General features: G+C 38.2%; 1 protein-coding gene and 1 pseudogene across 1 annotated transcript in view; one reads left to right on the top strand and one right to left on the bottom strand.

Moving 5' to 3' along the window:
• The first annotated feature begins 4,697 nt into the window (after window positions 1-4,697).
• SLC9C1 (solute carrier family 9 member C1) overlaps window positions 4,698-21,048 on the top strand; it is a 111,655-nt gene continuing 95,304 nt past the window's right edge. The window contains exons 1-5 of the mRNA XM_054577257.1: window positions 4,698-4,803; window positions 7,627-7,731; window positions 8,702-8,802; window positions 17,213-17,341; window positions 20,365-20,530. Of these exons, the coding sequence (XP_054433232.1) occupies window positions 4,698-4,803; window positions 7,627-7,731; window positions 8,702-8,802; window positions 17,213-17,341; window positions 20,365-20,530 (607 nt within the window). The remainder of the gene's footprint in view (window positions 4,804-7,626; window positions 7,732-8,701; window positions 8,803-17,212; window positions 17,342-20,364; window positions 20,531-21,048) is intronic.
• Window positions 10,415-12,241, bottom strand: LOC129073607 (Y-box-binding protein 1-like; annotated as a pseudogene).

The raw sequence follows: 21,048 nt of genomic DNA on the forward strand, positions 1-21,048 counted from the left end.
TCCCATCTTACTGAGAGGTTTTCTCATAAATGGGCACTAAATTTCATCAAATGCTTCTTCTTATTTTTATCTTTCATTTTGTTTATGTGACGTATCACATTTATTAATTTGTGAATATTGTACCAACTTTGCATTCCCAAGATAAATCCCTCTTGATCATTTTGTATAATCTTATTTTGCTCTTTTTTAAAAATTATTTTTTTCCATTACCATTTATCCCCCATACACCCCTCCCCAATGCAGTCTCCCCTCTGTTATCCATTTTCATAAGTGCTTTTCCCTTTTTGCTCAGTCCCTCCACTCCCTAACCCTTCCCTATAGCCATCATCCTACCCTCTATCATAAGCCTTTCTCTATTTTGCTTGTTAGTTCAGTTGTTCACTAGATTCCACATGTGAGTGAGATCATAGTGTATTTGTCTTTTTCTGATTGGCTTATTTAACTTAGAAAAATGTTCTCCATGTATATCCATGCTGTTTCAAAGGGTAAAATTTTCTTTCTATACAGCTGATTAACATTCCATGTGTAAGTGTCTCATAGTTGTTAGATCCCCTCATCTATTGATGGATATGTGGGCTGCTTCCAAATATTTGTAATTGCAAGTAATGCTACAATGAATATAGAGGTGCTTATGCTCTTTCAAATTAGTGTTTTGGATTTCTTCAGATATATTTCCAGAAGTGGGATTGCTGGGCCATAACAGCAGATATATATTTAATTTTTTGAGGTATCTCCACACTGCTTTCCACAGTGGTTGCACCAATCTGCATTCCCACCAACAGGGGAAAAGGCTTCTCCCTTCTCCACAACCTTGCCAGTACTTGTTGTTTGCTGACTTGATGATAGCCATTCTGACAGGTGTGAGGTGATGTCTCACTGTGGATTTATTTGCCTTTCTCTGATGATTAGTGATGTTGAGTATCTTTTCATATGTCTATTGGTCATCTGTATGCCTTCTTTGGAGAAGTGTCTATTCAGGTCTTTTGTCAATTTTTAAATTAGATTGTTATTTTGGTGTCAAGTTTTATAAGTTCTTTGTAACTTTTGAATATTAACCCCTTTTCAGATGAATGTGTTTGTTTTCCTATTCCCTGAGTTGTCTTTTTATGTGTTGATGGTTTCCTTTGCTATGAAAAAACTTTTTAGTTTGATATAGTCCCATTTGTTTATTTTTTCTTTTCTTTTCTTTGATTGAAGAGATATATCAAATAAAATATTGCTATGCACGATGTCCAACATTTTACTGCCTATGTTTTCTTCTAGGATTTTTAGGGTTTGGGATCTAACATTTAAGTCTTTGATCCATTTTGAATTCATACTTGTGTGTGGTGTAAGAAAGTGGTCTTGTTTCATTTTTCTGCATATACCTGTCTAATTTTCCCAACACCATTTATTGAATAAACTATCCCCATTGTATGTGCTTGCTTCCTCTGTCAAATATTAATTGACTATAAAGGTATATGTTTATTTCTGGGCTCCCCATTCTGTTCCACCAATCTGTGTGTCTGTTTTTATGCCAGTACTATGCTGTTTTGATTTCTATGGCCTTATAGTATAGTTTGATATTAGGTAATGTGATTCCTCCAACTTTGTTCTTCTTTCTCATATTTGCTGTTGCAATGTGGGGTCTTTTGTGGGTCCATATAAATTTTTGAAATATTTGCTCTAGTTCTGTGAAACATGTCATTGGTATCTAGAGAGGAATTTCTTTGAATCTATAGATTGTTTCGGGTAGTATAGATATTTTAATGATATTAATCCTATCCATGTTAATCCTATTCTTCCTAGCCATGAACACAATGTGTGTTTCCACTTATTTGTATCTTCTAAAATTTCTTTCTTCAGTGTCTTATAATTTTCTGAGTACAGGTTTTTTACATCCTTGGTTAGATTTATTCCTAAGTATTTTATTCTTTTTGAAGCAATTGTGAATGGGATTGTTTTCTTAATTTCTGTTTCTGATAGTTCATTTTTGGCATGTAAAAATGCAACTGATTCCTGGGTATTAATTTTGTATCCTGTTACTTTATTGAATTCATTTATCTGTTCTAGCAGTTTCTTTTCTTCAGTATAGTTTATTGATTATGCTATTACAGTTGTCCCATTTTTTCTCTCCTTTATTCCCCTCCACCCTGCACACCCCTTCCCATTAGCATCCCTCTCCTATGTCCATGGGTCATACATATACGTTCTTTGGATTCTCCATTTCCTATACTATTCTTAACCTTCCCTTGTCTATTTAGTACCTACCATTTATGCTTCTTATTCCTTGTACCTCTTACCACATTCTGCCCCTGCCCCCTCCCTGTTGATAACCGTCAATGTGATCTCTATTTCTGTGATTCTGTTCCTATTCTAGTTGTTTGCTTATGTAGGGTAGGTGGAGGGGGTCTGGCTCCCTCACACAGATGTGTGGGTAACCAGAGGGAGCAGCTCCTCACAGCCTTGAGGGAGTCTGATAAGGCAGTGTTCCCCCAGCCTTGAGCCCAAGTCTCATGGCCTTGGGCCTGGATGCAATAAACTGCCCTATAGCCTTGAGTAGCCTCGTGTGCGCAGCTCATGATAATTGCTTCTTGTTCTGGCCTGTAGCCTTCCTTGTTTAGGGCTAGTACTTAAGGGGTAGGAGCTTTGGACAAGGTGGGGAGTAGGGGTGCTGACTTGGACATGGGCTTTCTGGCCTATGTGACTCCCTCCACATGGGCTTGTGGTCTTTGTGATTTCCCCGGATACAGGCTTGTGCCTGTGTGATTCTCCCAAATAAAGGCGTGTCAAGCATCCCCAAGGCTCCATGCATTTTCTTCCATCTACCTGAGCCCCGAGTGAACCTGCCCAGCATAGAAAGGCTGCCACACAACTTACTTTGTTTTTTGTTTTTTGGGGTTTTTTTTTGTTCAGGTCCAATTGTTGATCATTGTGAGTTTGTTTTCATTTTACTGTTCATGTTTTTGATCTTCTTCTTTTTCTTAGTTAAATCCCTGTAACATTTCATATAATAATGGCTTGGTGATGATGAACTCCTTTAACTTTACCTTATCTGGGAAGCGTTTTATCTTCCCTTCCATTCTAAATGAGAGCTTTACTGGATAGACTAATCTTGGATGTAGGCCCTTGCCTTTCATGACTTTAAACACTTCTTTCCAGCCCCTTTGTCTATAAGGTTCCTTCGGAGAAATCAGCCGATAGTCTTATGGGAACTCCTTTGTAAGTAACTGTCTCCTTTTCTTTTGCTGCTTTTAAGATTCTCGCCTTATCTTTAATCTTCGATACTGTAATTATGATGTGCCTTGGTGTGTGCTTCCTTGGGTCCAACTTCTTTGGGACTCTCTGGGCTTCCTGGACTTTCTGGAAGTCTATTTCCTTTGCCAGATTGAGGAAATTCTCCTTCATTATTTCTTAAAATAAGTTTTTAATTTTTTGCTCTTCCTCTTCTCCTTCTAGCACCCCTATGATTAGGATGTTGGAACATTTAAGATTGTCCCAGAGGTTCCTAAGCCTCTCCTCATTTTTTTGAATTTTGTTTCTTCATTCTGTTCTGGTTGAATGTTTATTTTTTTTCCTTCTGCTCCAAATCATTGATTTGAGTCCCAGTTTCCTCACTTCACTGTTGGTTCCCTGTGTATTTTTCTTTATTTCTCTTTGAATAGCCTTCACTGTTTCCTCTATTTTGCGACCATTCTCAAGCATTTCTGTCAGCATCCTCATTACCAGTGTTTTGAACTCTGCATCTGATAGGTTGGCTATCTCCTTGTTGCTTAGTTCTTTATTTGGAGTTTTGATCTGTTCTTTCATTTGGGCCATATTTCTTTGTCTTGGCACACCTGTTCCATTGTGAGGGGCAGAACCTGAAGTACTTGCCAGGGAAGGGCAACTCAAGTCACTGTGTTGTGGCACTGTATGTGGGGGAGGGGTCAGAGAGCGAACAATGCTGCTTGCTTGACTCTCAGCCAGCTTTCAGTCACTTCCACTGTTACCCACAAGCAAATTGGGCCCTGCTGGTGCTGATTCCTGGGTGACTGGGTTTGTGTATGTTCTCGGACACTGTGGGATAATTAAATCATAGCTTCTATTGCATTTACTTCTGTCATTGGTGGGTTTGCTTTTCCCTTTCCCCTTCTTTGACCTCTCTTCTCTGCACATTTTTTTTCCTTAGAGATCAGAATAGCTTCACAAAGACTTTGTGTGAATAAAATTATAAAAAGGTATTGCATAAGCCAAACAAGTATCTGCATTTAAAAGTCATTGCAAATTTCTCCCAAAATATTTTATGATGAGAGTGAGAACATGAAAATTGGCTCAATGATAATATCAATAAGTAATTTCAGTTAAAATATCCTTTACATATTATGCCTAGAAAAAAATGAGTATATCATTATTCCTAAAAATTTCACCTTGCCTGTCTGTCTTGATTCCATTCTCCTATATGCCCAATACAGCTATTCATTTTTTCCCCCTAATCCAGCAACCTGCATCATCACAGTTCAAAATCTCTATAATCTGCTCTTTTTATTCCGGAAACTCACTGCTACTAGAATTCTGGGAAAATAGTGTCCATAGGCTTTTTGTCAGAAATTCACTGTACCAAAGCTCTAAATTAACATAGCAATAAAATTTCTGAAGATTCCTTTTCGCTGTAGTTTATTTTTAAAAATGTGAACACACCTTAAGTCTTTGAAGGTTGCTTTAGGTGTGCAAGGGAAATGGTGCTGTGTAGAACCTTCAAGGACTGTATTTCATCAGCCAATCAAGTCAGGGGTTATAAACTCAAAGCCAATGAGTGTGGACCAGGGGCGGGACTTGGAGCAAGTAACTGTCATGAGGTTGTACAGTTGGTTTTGACTGTTCTGGGGTGAACTGAACAGCTAGCTAGCCTTCACTTCTCACTTAACTACCACAGGACATTCCTCCTGAGGCTTTGGATGGTGAGCCCTCCCTAGTTTCCCCCTTCTGGAAGTTACCCTTCCACTCTGGTACTTTCTCCTTTGGCCTCCCCTCAGGGAAGAACAAATCTATTTCAGCCACAGATTCGGCCAACCATTATCTCTGAGTTTCCACCTTTCCTGTGATAGCTGGCAGCTAGCAAACCAAGGACTTCCCCAAAGATCAACCAGCTTCTCAGTTGAAGTGTCTGTCCCTTACCTCCTGCCCCTTCTCCAGTAACTTCCTATGTCAACTTTTCTAACTATTCTCCTGGCTGGTATTTGTTCTCTTTGCCTTAATGAGGTACCAAGAGGAAATCCCACTGATGCTGTGCTTGGAGCTGAGAGGGAAGAAAAGCTCATTCTCAGTGAAGATGCATTAGGAAGGCAACAGAACACCAATCTTCAGCGTCTGTGAGTAAGCCGGCTACTGTGCTGTGTGGTAGGAGAGTTTACTGCTATCAGCCAATCCCAGCTGTCTGTCATAAACCATTAAACAAGAGTTGGGCAGCTTGTGAAGATTACTGGGATCCCATAGTGCCCTCTTCAGGATACTTTTGTCACCTGAAACCTGCAAGATGTACTGATTAAGAGGAAGAAACTTCCCAATTTCGAGGACAGGGTGAATTAGTAGGACTTCTTCATTAGAAAGAGGGCTGACTGTTGAGGACAAATCAACATGCCATTTTTGAGAGGACAGTCAATGAAATCCACACATGAGAATTTAGCCATTGTCTAATTTATTGATAAGTTCATGTAAGAAACTTATGTGGTAATTTTGAGACCAATCAGTTTTTTTTTTCTTAACGAGACATAGGCTCACAAATCACCAAAAGTCAATTTAAGCTAAAGAAGAGTTTTAATTACATTGAAAATCTGTTTATTCTCACTGCTTGTTCTTCACCCGTATCTTTTAAATTATTAAACTAGAATAATATTAGCATTTACCTGTTAATTTAAGGTGAGATCATTTCTTGGGTGAAAGGCTTATTAGGAGAATTTGAAGTAGAGGTTAAAGAAGCCAAACTGAGTATTTGCCACATATTCACTGCCAAATAATGCATATATATATATATATATATATATATATATATATATCTTAAATTTCAAGGAAAAGACTTGGAGTAATTTTATCCTTTTCTAAAAGGGATTTATTAGGATTGAATGTGTAAACTCATTAAAGTTTTCAAGTAAACAATTTTAGAAATGAGAAAAGTGCTATGGGAATATGAATCATCACTTTTAGTTTGAAAAAGCAATAGACTACATAAGTGTATTCAATTCTGAAAGCATGTAGGAATGTATAACTATGATTCAGAAAATAATTTTTTTTGGTCAAACCTAGGAGGTTTATTTTTAATTAATTAATTAATTTTTCCAAACACATTTGTCTCCGCCTTCCCCCCACCACTTTCCCCTGCCCTCTCCCCGCTCCCTCCCTCAATCCTTCCCCACCTTGGTGTTGTCCATGAGTCCTTGCTATATGTTCCTTGACTTGCCCCTTCCCTTCCTTTTCCCCTGCCCACCCCTCCCTCCTCTCTTGTCTCTGTCGGTTTCTTTTCCTTTCAGTGTTGCTGCAAACCCAGGAGGTTTAGCCCTAGGGTAACAGTGAATAAGTTAATGTGTTCTAAGTAGTTTATTATTAACCAAGAACAAATATTACCAGTCTATCACAGTGGCATGGAGTTCTCCTAGTGCAGTGTTTTTAAATATGGCTCCTCCTTAGAATCACTGGGAAACTAAATTTTAAAGTTCTTAATACCCAAGCCTCAGACCACTTAAATTAACCTCTAAGGGTGCCACCCAGGCACCTATATTTTTAAAACCCTCTAAGTGATTCCATTGTGTAGTTAAAGAACCTTTCTCTTAGAGGGATAACTGAGCTTGTTCTGCTCTATCACTTACATTATTATCAAGATCCCTTGGTCTACCTCCAGCTCTTGACATGTTAAAGTGAGGCTTAGGAACTTAGAACTCCTTTGAGGTAAAAACAAAAATCAAACTAACAAACAAAAAAAAGCAGCTCCTGGCACAAAGGAACAAGTCTGACACTCAGACCTAGGTCTCATTCATTGTTACTACAAGTCAGTCTAATGTTTACAACTAGTCTATGTTACTCTCGTGTTGAACTTAAACAATCCCACAGAATATCAGCATCCAATGAAGTCATTCTGAGACCATAATAAAATGAGACAAAACAAAGTTACTGTGCAACCCATACAATGTCAAACATCCCCTCTCTCTGCTAAGATGAGTGACGGCTGCATCTGTACCCAGTACAGCTTGTTGTAGTATGCCCTCCCTGTAGATAGGATTATTGAGATACCCAATCACCAGTGTTACCCTGTGTTCACTCAGCATTATGCAACCGGCATCTATCCAGCTGTCTGGAAAGGTTTTTCATCTAACCTGTAGCTAGTCTCTATCACTTGGGGTTGTACTTTTTCTCTCTTATTTAAATTGAAAGGAGGGGGAGACATCCTTAATTTTGACAGACCCTAAATATTACTAGAAATATTTAAGGAGAAATGGGCTTTTCTTTTCTTTTTTAAGAAAAGTATTAGAAGATCACCAAGAAGGCAAATCTTACTTTCCTTTTATCTTATGTGAGTTTTGCAGAGCGTCATAAAAGTTGGATTCAGATGGTCTATAAGAAACAACAGGATGGATTTGAATTCCGATATTTATAATTTCTCTTATATTAACAAAGGATTTACTGGCACATGGGTGGAATTTATCAGGAATAAGTTCATTAGTTATCCTCAGGACCTCCCTGAAATCATTTTAGTGTTGTCTTTGATCTGCACAATTGGAGGTAGGTGTAACTTTCTTTATTTTTAGCTTATTCTATGTATTTATTTTGTAAATACCACCATACTGAATTTTTCAAAGTAGCAATAATAAGAAATTATTATTTTATTCCTAAATTCATCCTTTTATTTCAAGATTTTCAACTAAATGAATCCAACAATAATCTGACCTCTGAGAAGAAACGTGTAAAATTTAATGCATATTCTTTACTTCTATTGGGTTCAAAATATTCACACCTAACTTGCTAGGTTATGGATAGATTTAACTGAAGGGAAGAATTGAAACAGATAAACAGAGAATTAAGAGTTGGGGGAACTTTTTGCTATCTGCATTATCATGAACTATAGTTTCATTCATATTTTAAAGTTAGTTGTCCCACTGCTTTCTCCTGACTAGTAATTGTATTAAAAAGAAGCAGAAAACATTAAACTGAAGAAAATGTTGTGGTATTGCTTATTGCACTTTGATAGTAATCATGAGCAAAGTTAAATATTCAGGTTTTCTAATGTATATTAGCTAACTAGTAATAGATAGCTGGTTTTTCTCATTGGGCAAATTATTGTAGCTAGCTCCTCATTGTTGCCTTGGGAATCAGCCAGGAGATTTTATTAAAATTTATTTATTAATCTCACACTGCAGGATTGCTAAAGAAACTACCCAACATATAGCATGCACAAAAACTACTATAAATATTTTAGTAGTGACCCAAGAACCAGTGATTGCTAGCTATATTTACTAACAATTCTAAAGAAATGAGATACTTCATAGAACAAGCGGGACAGGCAGGAATCTAGTGTATTAACAATTACCCTGATTCTGTGTGCTTAACCATGAAGGAGGGTTTCAAATACAGTAGTTATAGAAAGTGAGTAGTAGAACAGTATTTCATTGTCCTCAGTATTAAGAAATCATATCAAATTAAAGTTCTTAGAAGGTAATATTTTACTACTTTTTAATAAAGACATTTTTTGCAGCATTTTTGAACCTACACTTGAAAGACTTTCCAATTCCTCTCCCTGTGATATTATTTTTAATTGGAGGCAGTGCTGAAGTATTAAGTTTTACATCAGACACGGTGCGTATAGTAGATATGAGTATTTTGTACTATAGCTAAGATTCATATACATACAAAAATGGCTTACGAAAACTTGTCAAAATACTTGTCTCTTTACTGTTCTACCATTTGATAGATGCTTAGGATCTGGATAACACCAGATGTATAGAAAAAGGAACCATGTGTGAAAGAGCTGAAATCCAGCTAAACACAGTCAAACAGAGCCTAAGTCTGACTCTAAGTACGCAGTTCAGAATGAGTAAATATGCAGCTACTGAGAGTGTGAGTGGATAATGAGTGTTTATAGCAGAATTCAAAAGCTTAGGCAAGAAATGGTTAACAAGATAGAAGTCCAGAGAGACTTAGAGCTACTGGCACAGGGCTCTGGTAGCAAGAGAATTCTGACACAAAAACAATTTATTGCTGCAGTCAAGAATGTTTCATAGGGTTCTCCTTAGAATAGAGGCCAGTCTTTAAGCATGCCTGACTTCTAATATATCAAGAAATACAAGTTGAATCTTGTATCTAGCATTGGAAGTGAGAAGCAAAGCAAACTATAGAGATAATCAAGGCAACTCTAGTATTACTAAATAGATGGGAATAGCTGCAGGCAGGTAGAAGAGAGAGAATGTATTTACTGTAAGGTGTATAAAATGCATTATAGATATAATAGTTCTCTAACCCAAGGGTTGGTGGCAAACTTCTGTAAAAGTAAATATAGTAAATATTTTAAATTATGTGAACCATATAATCTTGGTTACAATTGCTCAACTCTGCCACTGTAGTTTAAAAGCAGCCAATAGGCAATGTATAAGTGAATTGGCATGACCATGTTGCAATAAAACTTTATATACGAAAACAGGCATTGAGCAAGATTTGGCTCTGGGGCCATATTTTGCTGGCCTCTATTCCAGCCAGTCAGAATATGAATGAGAATGTGTGTGAAAATGATTGACTTTCCCAAACTTAACCAGTGATGTTAAAAAAAAATTTATGGTATGTATATATGAACAAGAGCAGATTACTACTTTATTTGTCATGAATAGGTTTTATAACTATATGATTTTGGTATAAAAGCAATTAAAATTTTTTTTTTGCTAGGGTCTAAAAGCTTTAACAGGTGCTTGCGGTTTGTTGACTTTTTTGAAGAAATCGAGTTGTAAACTTCTATTACAAATTAAAAATGAGGTTCTTAAAATCTCAACTTGACAAGATATGAAACAATTTACAGCTTAAAAACCTTTAAAAGTGTATTGAGCAAAATCAAGTTCTAGGGGATGGGGGTGTGGAGGGATCAAACAAAAAGAGAAAAAAGAGAAAACTCATGGAGAGCAGTGTGGTGGCTGTGGCCAGGTGTTGGGTGGAGGTGGAAGAGGGCACGGGGACATAAATAGTAATGGAAAAAAATACAATAAAATTAAAAAGTGGTGAAAAAACATGTTTTTCATTTCCAAAAAGAGAGAGTTTTAGGTAAAAATAATAAAAATAAATAAAACCCATGCTGCAGAGATAATGCAGATGGTTCTAGTTATTGGGTCAACAGGCAAAAAGCAAGCACTTCAGGATTTCAGCTCTCATCTTTTGTTCATTTCTTACCCCTGGAATTTCATATTCATTTCTTCTTGCGGGATGGCTAAACCAGATGATGGTAAAGATGATAAGCCAGCATGTATTCAGCCCCGCCCTGCTCAGCCTCCAGAGGGACGAATTCTCAGCTGGTGGATGGGCTGCTTTTGTTTCTTTGCCACCTGTGGTTTAGGGTTTTCTGGGCACCTGCATCAGCTGAAATTGCAGTCGTGTGGACTGTTGAGGTGGCTGCTAACCTTGTGCCTCATCTTCTTGATTTTCCTTTTCTTCTTCATTGCTGTCCTAGGCTGTCTTTGGTGAGGAAGGCTCCTGGGGAATTGTGGTCTATCACCCCCGACACATATTCTGTCTCACTGGTCTACCTTGTTCTCCTGCCCTTTGGTTGTCAGTACCCTCCATTGCTTCCCTTTGCACAGGAGAGTTGGAATGAAACTGGGAAAATGACCTGTGCCCGGGTCTGGACTGCCTGTCACCTTGAAAGTCAAATTTGGGAGACAGGTGCCGAGGTGAAAGAAAGAAGTTTATTCCAATTGCCAACAATTTAGGAGATGGGGGACTTTTCTTGTCCGCAAAAACCCATATCCCCTCTGTGGTCAAGCCAGTGATTATGAGAGGGAGTTTGTGAGAATTCAGGAGAGGGTAAACTTCCCACGGGGAGTGTGGGCATGCTGCTTCTCTTGGGAGTAAGGAGGGTGGGTACTGACAGGGAATTCATGTAGCTTCCTGCCAGGATCACTACTCCCTTCATTCTGGTGCTATCTCCCTATTTGCATTAGCAGTCCTCCCTTCTCAGGACACCTGTGGTTTATGGCCAGCATGTCTCTGAAGCTTGCAAGAGAACTGAGATCCAGGGTTTATATAACTTTGATTACTAGCTGGAGGATTTACAATTTAACATCTTAGTGCAGGCAGAGGTTTTTAACAGGAGGGAAGAGAAGGAAAGCAGCAGGGGGAGGAGTTGTGGACATGCAAGCAGTGTCTTTGCTGGTCTTGATACGGATCTTTATGGTCAGTGTCCTTGAGTCGGAGGACTCTGAGGTCAGACTGTCACACTGTTTCTTAGGTTTACACAGGAAATGAACCTATTGATTCTAGTAAAGCATTCTTAGAAACGTTTAACATGTAAACTCTAGCTTTGAGATAAACAAATCTCAAACACAGGTGGTTACTCCAAACACACGTTGGAGTAACAGGTTGGGTTTAATAATTTACTTAGATTAATAAGGGTAGCTTTATGTAAGTATAGTGTGTTCCTTTCTCATTGCAGAAATACTATGGTCCATACCAATAAGCTCTCCACATGTAGTAAAGTGGGAACCATCACCTGTGGTAGGGACTATGCTGTTGGGCCTGGCCTTCGGGAACGCTCTCTGATTCCTCATTCTTTTCCCCACTCTCACCATTCTGGTAATTCTGCTGGTAATTGTGTGGAGGACCCCTGTGAGATGGATAGTGTCTGTAAGGGTTATAGTCAGCTGCATACTTACTGCCTTGCACTGCAACTCCACCAGAGCCTGTAATATTTGCTGCCTCCACACCCTTTACTCCTTCAACAACATCAAACTCCCCAGTCTCTCCATCTCTTACACTGTGAAGGTACTTCTTAGGGTTATCCTTCTTAATGGCAGGCAGTCTGATGTATAAATACATTTTCCTTGGTGTCATTCCTGTTGATGAAACCACATCTGTTTCTTACACCGAACCATTTTACTGTTCCCAAAACCTTCATTGAGATGACCTTGTTTCCACTGATGTGAGGCTGCCCAGACTGAGCTGCTGCTGACTGGGCTGGGCTTGGTGTCAGCAGCACTGAGGGTGGGGGTCGGGGGTTGGGGACATTGGGCTGCTGCTGGGTCTCCGCCTCGCTGCTCATGGTTGTCCTGATGGTGATTGGGGCCAGCTGCAGGCAGGTGCAGCTCCTTCTGGGGTATGACGGTAATTAGGCTGGCAGTAACAGTGGGACTGATCAGACTCTCTGTGGTCTGCTCTCTGGGCTCTGCTCCTACTATGGATTAAACTCAATATTAAGTACTCCTATAAACTCTACTATTTTTCAAAAATTCTTTACAGGAAGAAACCATGTGTAAAAAACTATGAAGAGTCTGTGATTTTACTCTACCTTAAAGTTAATACTTTAGCCTGCCATAGTTTCATAGTCCTGGCAAAAAAATATGCAACTCCTGGGCTAACTAAAAAGGACTTTATCACCCATCACAAAAGTAGAAGCCAGAATATCAGCATTTTCTTGTGCCTGTTCCATGAGTCCCAGCTCCCACAGAGAAAAGTTAAGAGGGCCAGACATAATCTGCATACACAATGGCTTGGATTATAGAAGAAACCTGAGCTTAGAGAACTTGAATATTTTATGATACCCAGTTAGCTCATCTACACTTTTGCTCAGGGAGAGATATTATCCTACTACACTGGACTATATAGTAAATCTGCCCCTTGCTCTGGAGGGAAACACTTGCTCTGTCTTCCAAAGTTTAGTCATTCAACATCTGGTCAGGACAGTGGTGTAGGTAAACATGGCTCACCTCCTTGCACAACTGCAAATTACAACTAAACTGTAGAACAACCATCATTCAGAACTGTCAGAAACTGAACTGAATGGGAGTCCTACAACTACAGAATTAAATAAGATACAACATTGAGACTGGAAGGAGGGGTGGACACATGGAATAGGCTGATCCCACACCCACATGTGGTGAATAAAAATTGGGAGAGATATTTCAAGAGCTAGGGGTCCCAGCCACACACCAGGCCCCTCAGCCCAGGATTTGAGTGCCAGGAAAAGAAGTTTCCGTAACCTCTGGCTGTAAAAACCAGGAGGGATTGAGACTGTGGAAGAAAGAAACTGCTAGAAACCCAGGCAGTTCCTCTTAAAGTGCCCATGCACAGACTTACTCAGACTCAATTGCTCCAAGCTCCAGCACCAAGAAAGCAGATTCAAAGGCATCAGAGACATAAGGGAGGAACTGAATTGTCCGGCCTCAGGGTGAGAGCTGGGGGGCAACTTTCTCCCAGACAGAAGTGCTGGCAGAGGCCATTGTTCCTTTTCTGAACCCTTCCTCCGCAGATCCACAGAGCTGGCAGGATGGTGATATATCTGAGACTCCATCAACCTGGCTCACACTGTTTTCCCCACACTGATGATTCCCTGAGATCTTCCTCCAACCAACTTTCAGGCCCACCCAAGGTGTTTCTATTGGCTTTTACATACAAATGGCTTTTCTTGGCCCATGCTTCAGATTTTCCTAAATTCTCTCAGATAAGCAGCATCTGGCTTCAGTGAACCCTCTACCTCTTGCTAACTGGCCAGAGACCTGGCACTAGCAGCAGCTGGCCTTGATTCACAGCTTGGGCTTGCCTGGGCACCTCCAAGTCCAACACAAGTAGCAGCCACCTGTGGGGTCCCAGTTTGGGCTCCAGATGAGGGGGGTACCCTGTCCCGCCGAGTCCCCCCCAGCTGCCACGGGTGAAGAGATAAGTCATCCCAGACACTCAGTCTGCCAGGAAAAGGGAGTGGTGATTCCTTCTAGTGGAGAATGCCCCAAGCCCTTTCTTGAAAGTGGCTTTTATTGAGAACGATATGCACGAGGGTATACAACATGCATGCAAAGCTTATTAATCAATGCCTAAGGCCTATGTTTACAGAAAACAGATAGATTTCATAGATAACAATTGAAGGAACACAGAGATTTGCCTCAGGTCAAGGTCTGGTAGACAAGATGGCACCCATTTGGCCCTGAAACCTGGGAAACTGATCTCATCCTATGCTGGGACTCCAAACATCAGTACTCATTACCTCAAGGGCATTCTTAGCAAAGTAGGTTTCATAGGATTTAATGCATTCCTTTTCCAGTCTTAATTGCCCCCAGGGAACCACCTGATCCAGTTTAGGGCTGTACCTGCCTTTAGTATTGTTTCACTGACCCTGTCAGGTGGGTGGAGCAGAGCAGCCAAGAGATGAGATTTCTTTCAGATAGAATGAGTACTCTGGCCATGACAAAACCAAAAGGTGAGGATCTTTTGCCCATCCCCCATGTCCCCCAAGTCCTTCTCTGATGGCCCCCATGCAACTGTGCCTTTCTTAGGCTGCCCCTGCCATTGAGGGGTCTTACCTGTCATTGACTAATCAGCCATCCTCTGGGGCCAAGCAAAGTAATGTGATGGAGGCAGGGACTGTGCCTCTGACAGGGTGACAGGTTTTGTCTCCTCAGTGGCCTATTTTTCCAAGGCCTCCTTGCTCAGCTCCAGCCTTGGGGTCCTCTCATCTGTTGGTGAAACTACATTCCCTGAATCCAGGCAAGACAGTTCCCAGCAGCCACCTGCAGATCACTTGTAGCTTATGTTGTCTGACCATGGACAGAATTCAGGTGGTGGCTGACCTTGGACATGCCAATAGCAGTCAAGGCTCAACTACAGCAAGAGGGTACACAGCCCACACAGTGGGCACACCCGGAGTACCCAGGTTGGCTAATAGGAGAAGGTGTGCCATTGGAACCTACAGGGCACCTATTACATTAGGCCACTCTATCAATCCTGGGAGAGGTAGCAGTTCTACCTCATACATAGAAACAAGCACAGGGAGCCTGCCAAAATGAGAAGTAAAAGAATATGGCCCAAATGAAAGAACAGATCAAAACTCCAGAAAAATAACTAAACAAAATGGGGATAAGCAACCTATCAGATGCAGAATTCAAAACACTGGTTATAAGGATGCTCAAGGAACTTAGTGAAGACCTAAAAAGCATAAAAAAGATCCAGTCAGAAATGAAGGATACACTATTTGAAATAAATAACAATTTACAGGGAATCAACAGTAGAGTAGATGAAGCTGAGAATCAAATCAATGATTTAGAACATAAGGAAATAAAAAACTTTCTTCATAGCATAAGCATCATCTGAGACAACTTTAAGCATATCAACATTTGCATCATGGGAGTGCCAGAAGCAGAAGAGAAAGAGCAAGAAATTGGAAATCTATTTGGAAATACAATGACAGAAAACTTATCTGATTTGGTGAAGAAAATAGACCTGCACGTCCAGGAAGTGCAGAGTCTCAAACAAGATGAACCCAAAGAGGTCCACACCAAGATATATCATAATTAAAAGGCAAAGTTTAAATACAAAGAGAGAATCTTAAAAGCAGCAAGAGAAAAGCAGTTAGTTACCTACAGAGGAGTTGCCATAAGACTATCAGCTAATTTCTCAAAAGAATCTTTTCGGGATAGAAGGAATTGACAAGAAATATTCAGTGATGAAAAGCAAGAACCTACAGCCAAGATTACCCAGCAAGACTATCATTTAGAATTGAAAGACAGATAAAGAGCTTCTCAAACAAGAAAAAGCAAAAGGAGTTTATCACCACCAAACTAGTATTTTATGAAATGTTAAAGGGTCTTATTTAAGAAGAAGAAAGAAAAGATCAAAAATATGAAGAATAAAATGGCAACAAATACATATCTATCAACAATTGAATCTAAAAAACAAAATAAGCAAGCAGAACAGGAAAAAATTCATAGATACAGAGAACATTTTGATAGTTGCCAGATGGAATGGGGAGAGTGGAGGATGGGTGAAAAAGGTGAAGGGATTAAGAAGTACAAATTCATAGTTACAGAATAGTCATGGGGATGTAAAGTACAGAACAGGGAGTAGCCAAAGAACATATATGCATGACCCATGGACACAGACAATGGTGTGGGGATTGCCTGAGGGAGTGGGGAAGGGCTGGATAGAGGGAGGGCAAAGGAGGAATAATTGGGACAACTGTGATAGCATAAACAATAAAATATTTAAAAAATTAAAAATCACAAAAAATAAAAAATATACTAATTTTGCATTTAGAATAGGCAAGTTTTTATATGTATATATGTGATAATATATACATATATGTGTATATATGTGTGTATATACATATATGTGTATGTGTATGTATATATGAAACTGAAAGATGTAAGGATTTGATTTGGATGGTTATTTTTTGCTGATAGGATAATTTTTATTTCCTACTATGTGCTTTTCTGTATCTTACAAATTTCCTACCATGTTCCAATATAGCTTTTGTAATCTAAATTTACATATCTACATAAAGTAAAGTATTCTAAGAAAACAAACAAAAAATTGTTAGTCATTCAAGTATTCTTGGAAAGGTAGTCTGGAAGAAACACAGTCAGTGCCTCCACTCATAAGACATGGAGCACAAGAGACCATGGAGAATCGCCTCCCAGATACATAAATATCACCTCTCTCAGGAGGTACTCAGTATTTCCTTACTGAAAGGCTGTTGAATGGATGCCCATAACAAAATATATAAATATCAACTAAATAGTTTATCATAAACACCATTAATTAGTTATTTCATGAGCTGTATTAACTTCCCACATACTGCTATTCTTCCAAATATATTGTGACGTATAATCACAAAAATAATCTCATAATGTTTCAATTTAATCCATGGCTAATTATTTGTAGTTCCTAGAATTTGGTATGATTGTTTACTCCTTTAAGGATTTTGTGTATGATAATCCATCTATATGACATTTCATTCTTTCTCTTATATGACTGAAAATATCCCAGATATTCTCTAGTGCCCATGTAAATATACATCCTATTTATACTGTATTTTCTTTAAAAAATAAAATGAACATAGATATGTACATTAACTTTCCACAGTATTTGGTGATAACTTGATGGAAAATTATAAAAATCGAACAGAGACTTTAAGCACTTATTACAGTATAATGATATTTTTCTCTTTTGCTACAGATAAGAGGCATGTATTCTATGCTAATAGAAGTATGGATAAATGAAAAATAACATATTTTTATATTATTAGGTCCAAAGATATTCAGATTTCATACAATGGATGGATCCAACTCTTTTTTTTGATTTATTTACACCAGTAATTATCTTTCATGTTGCATTTGACATGGATGTTTACATGCTCCACAAGTTATTTTGGCAGGTAAAAATATTCTTTTTCAAAAATATCATTCATTTGTGAACCACTACATTTTATCTATATTCACATTTTTTAAGATATTGCTCAAATTAGGAAATAAATAAGATGGGAATAAATACAAAGCATGGGAGAAGTAAATTCAACTTTATATTTTAGTGAATAAACCATATCTTGGCATATGTCTAGCATATTGAAGACTTGGAAAAAATTATGGATGAAAAAAGTATTCTGAAATATGAGTGGTAGAACTTAATGCAAGTTATAATTTTAACTCTGACATGCTATGAGAGCTATTATGAAATATATTAGGCCTAGTAAAAAAATTATCAATAAAAGTCATTTTAAATACCATCTAAAACTTCCCACACCTGCATGTAGAAGTAAAATAGAAGAATATTTACAGAAACAACTACATCTCTAATTTACAAACTATTATGATTTTTTTCTAATCATGTGAGATTTTGACCTCATCAAATAAAGACCTTGAGGAAAAAATGCTTCAGATCCTAAGCATAGGTGCATTGCTTTCAAAGTAAGCAAAAAACTAGGAGCAAAACTATTAAAACAATGTACAATACACTTGAAAGAGAGCCCAGAGAAATGGAGGTCAGACAAATGACCAAAACGTGAAATTGAAAATAATAAAGATATAAAAGTAGTTAGAGCTGGCTCTGGTGATCTCTGCCAAGCTGTCTCCTGAGTCTGTTCCACTCTGGAGGTCAGCTGAGGCAGCAGGCTGAGCTACATGGCTGGAAGGCTCCACTCCTGTGTCTGCTGGTTGGTACTGTAGTGTTAGTTTTGAGCAATACGGTCACTGCAACATATATATCTCATTATCTAACATGAGTGTCCAACCTTTTGACAGATCTGCGCCACACTGGAAGAAGAAGAGTTGTCTTGGGCCACACATTAAATATATTGTGACATATAATCACAAAAATAATCTCATAATGTTTTAAGTAAATTTACGATTCTGTGTTGGGCTGCATTCACAGCCACCCTGGGCTGCACGCAGCCTTTGGGCCACAGATTCGACATCCCTGACCAAAGGTTATTTCAGGCTTCTTCACTTGGCAGTGCAGAGTCTCAAACATCAGCAGGAGAGCGAAGGCTCAACTTTGCCAGTACTGCCTAAGTTTCTCCTTGCATCATGTTTGCTCTTATTGCTTTTAGAATCACATGACTGACCCAAAGTCAGAGTGGCAGGTAACGACCCAATGGTGTGGCTTCAGGAAGCAGAATTACTGCAGCCACTTTTGCAAACAATATGCCATGTGATTTATAAGGTATCAACAAAAGCTATATGGTGGAAGAACAAGGATTTGGGCCTCCTGATTCCCAATCTCTTCTCAGAGCTTCATTTAGGAGTCAGTAATACAACAATTCTGACGACTAGAACCTTAAAAATGGGAACTCACCCACCCTAGAAGTAACTGATCTACAGGGCCTTGATTTTCTTTCACCATCGTGATGCTGTCATCAAGCTTTATCCACAGAAGACCCCCTCTCAGTAGTGCCACATAAGCACTCTATTATTGTTCTGCTACTTCTAAGATTGGATTAATGATGTATAATCAAGTAACTTAACCAAAATCACTCAGTACTAGCACATGCGTCTGGCCTCCCGAGTTAGAGTCCAGCGCTCATTCCCCAATTCATTCTGTATGGGTGTGTCTGCACAAGTGAAAGAGCTAGAGTCAGAAGGCAGTAAGAACACTTTACAACATTATCATGAAATCCCTTACAATTATTCTTTTTTATTTTATTATTTTAAATTGAGATAATTGACATGCAACATTATATTAGTTTCAAGTATATGACATCATTATTTGATATTTGTATATATTTCAAAAAGGCCATCAAAATAAATCTGACATTCAAATATACAATATGACAGTATTAACTATAGCCACTATGCTGTATATTACATCCCAATGATTATTTATTTTATAACTGGAAGTTTGTACCTTTGACCACTTCACCCATTTCACTTAACCCCCAGCCTCAGGCTCTGACAACCACCAATCTGTTTTCTGTATCTATGATTTCAGGGATTTTTTTTTTCCTTTTAGGTTCCATATATAAGTTAGTTCATATGGTATTTTTCTTTCTTTGATTTATTTCACTTAGCATAATGCCCTAAAGGCCTATCCATACTGATACAAATGGCAAGATATTTTTTAAGGCTAAATAATATTTTCTTGTGTGTATGCATGTGTAACCTGGTTTCTTTATCCAGTCATCCATTCATGGACACTTAAGGTTACTTCCATGTCTTGGGTAGTGTAAATGATACTTCAGTGAACATGCAAGTGCAGTTCTAAATTTTGATATGTAACTTAAGGTGCAATCACGACATTTTCCTAAGTCCATTTGACAATAAAATTGCTAAACAGCCACCACAGGCAGAATCACAAAAATAATCTCATAATGTTTTAAGTAAATTTACAATTCTGTTTTGGGCAGAAAGACAATGTAGAAGGCAATGATGAGAAGGCAGAAGGTAGGTAGTGTTTCTGTCCTAAAATAACCAAATTTTTCTTTCTCATCTTTTCTATTGTCCTTTGCCATTTCCCTACATTCTTTCTGTTACTATATTTTCTCTTTCTTTTTCTTTTTTGTCATTCTTTTTTAAATTTGTATATTTTTCTATAGTATAAGCTACATCTCAGTTTTTATGTATAGTGAAACATGTGTGTGTGTATATATATATCTGTATGTATATAAATGTTATGTGTGCATATACCTGACAATACATATCTATATTTAAGTCTTATCAAAAAAATTAAAAATTTGTGTTTTAGTTATAATATGATATTCCTTAGGTCCTAAGAATTTCATTGCAATATAGGCCCTTTATTTCCAGAGTCGCAGGCACATAACTGCTACATAAGGTAACTGGACAGCCAAAAATTTCCCTTGATGGTTTGAGTGTGATTGTACATCTCCAGAAATACTGATTAACTGCTTTTAAAAATGAAATAGAAGGTCAATCTAATTTTTCTTACTGTAAAAATTCTTTGCAGATACTTTTAATTACAATTCCTGGATTTTTTATCAATTATACCTTCATTCTTTGGTATCTGGCATCTGTGAATAAATTAAATTTGAAAAACATCCCATGGTTATTATTTTCTACTATCCTTGTGAGTTCAGATCCCATGCTGACTACAGCTGCTATAAGAGACCTTGGTAGGTATATTTTCTCTTTTCCTATATTTAAAATATCATATTCTATATTTAACTTTTCTATTTTAAGATTTTTGTTCACTGTAGCTTTTCACAATGTGAAGTGGGGTACTGGGGAATTGGGACTGAGCATAGAAGTTTGGGTAATGATGCTTAGAACAGAATGAAATGTCAGTGATGGGCTTACTTGTCTATACATTTAAAGTCTTTCATTCAATTATGAAATAGAGCGGGGGATTATTTGGAATCATTGACTTTCTTCACGCTTCTACTTTGAACCAGCAGAATAGTTCTGAGGGATTTACAATGTGGCATATGCATTGTGGTGACATTTTTGTTGCCCAACACCTCTTTTCCATTGAAAACACTGTCATTAAGATAACGCCATTTGCCAAAAAAAATTTAAAAAATAAAAAATGCCTTTGGAGTCACTGTCACTATTCAAACCAAAAGCCAGAAAAGTTCAAAACAAAATCACTAGTATACCGTGTTTCAGTGTGTACTATTATAGGAGAAAAGTG

The sequence above is a fragment of the Pteronotus mesoamericanus genome, unplaced genomic scaffold (genome assembly GCF_021234165.1).
Source record: "Pteronotus mesoamericanus isolate MK-2021 breed Mesoamerican mustached bat unplaced genomic scaffold, CSHL_Meso_final contig_42, whole genome shotgun sequence".
Classification (NCBI taxonomy): domain Eukaryota; kingdom Metazoa; phylum Chordata; class Mammalia; order Chiroptera; family Mormoopidae; genus Pteronotus; species Pteronotus mesoamericanus.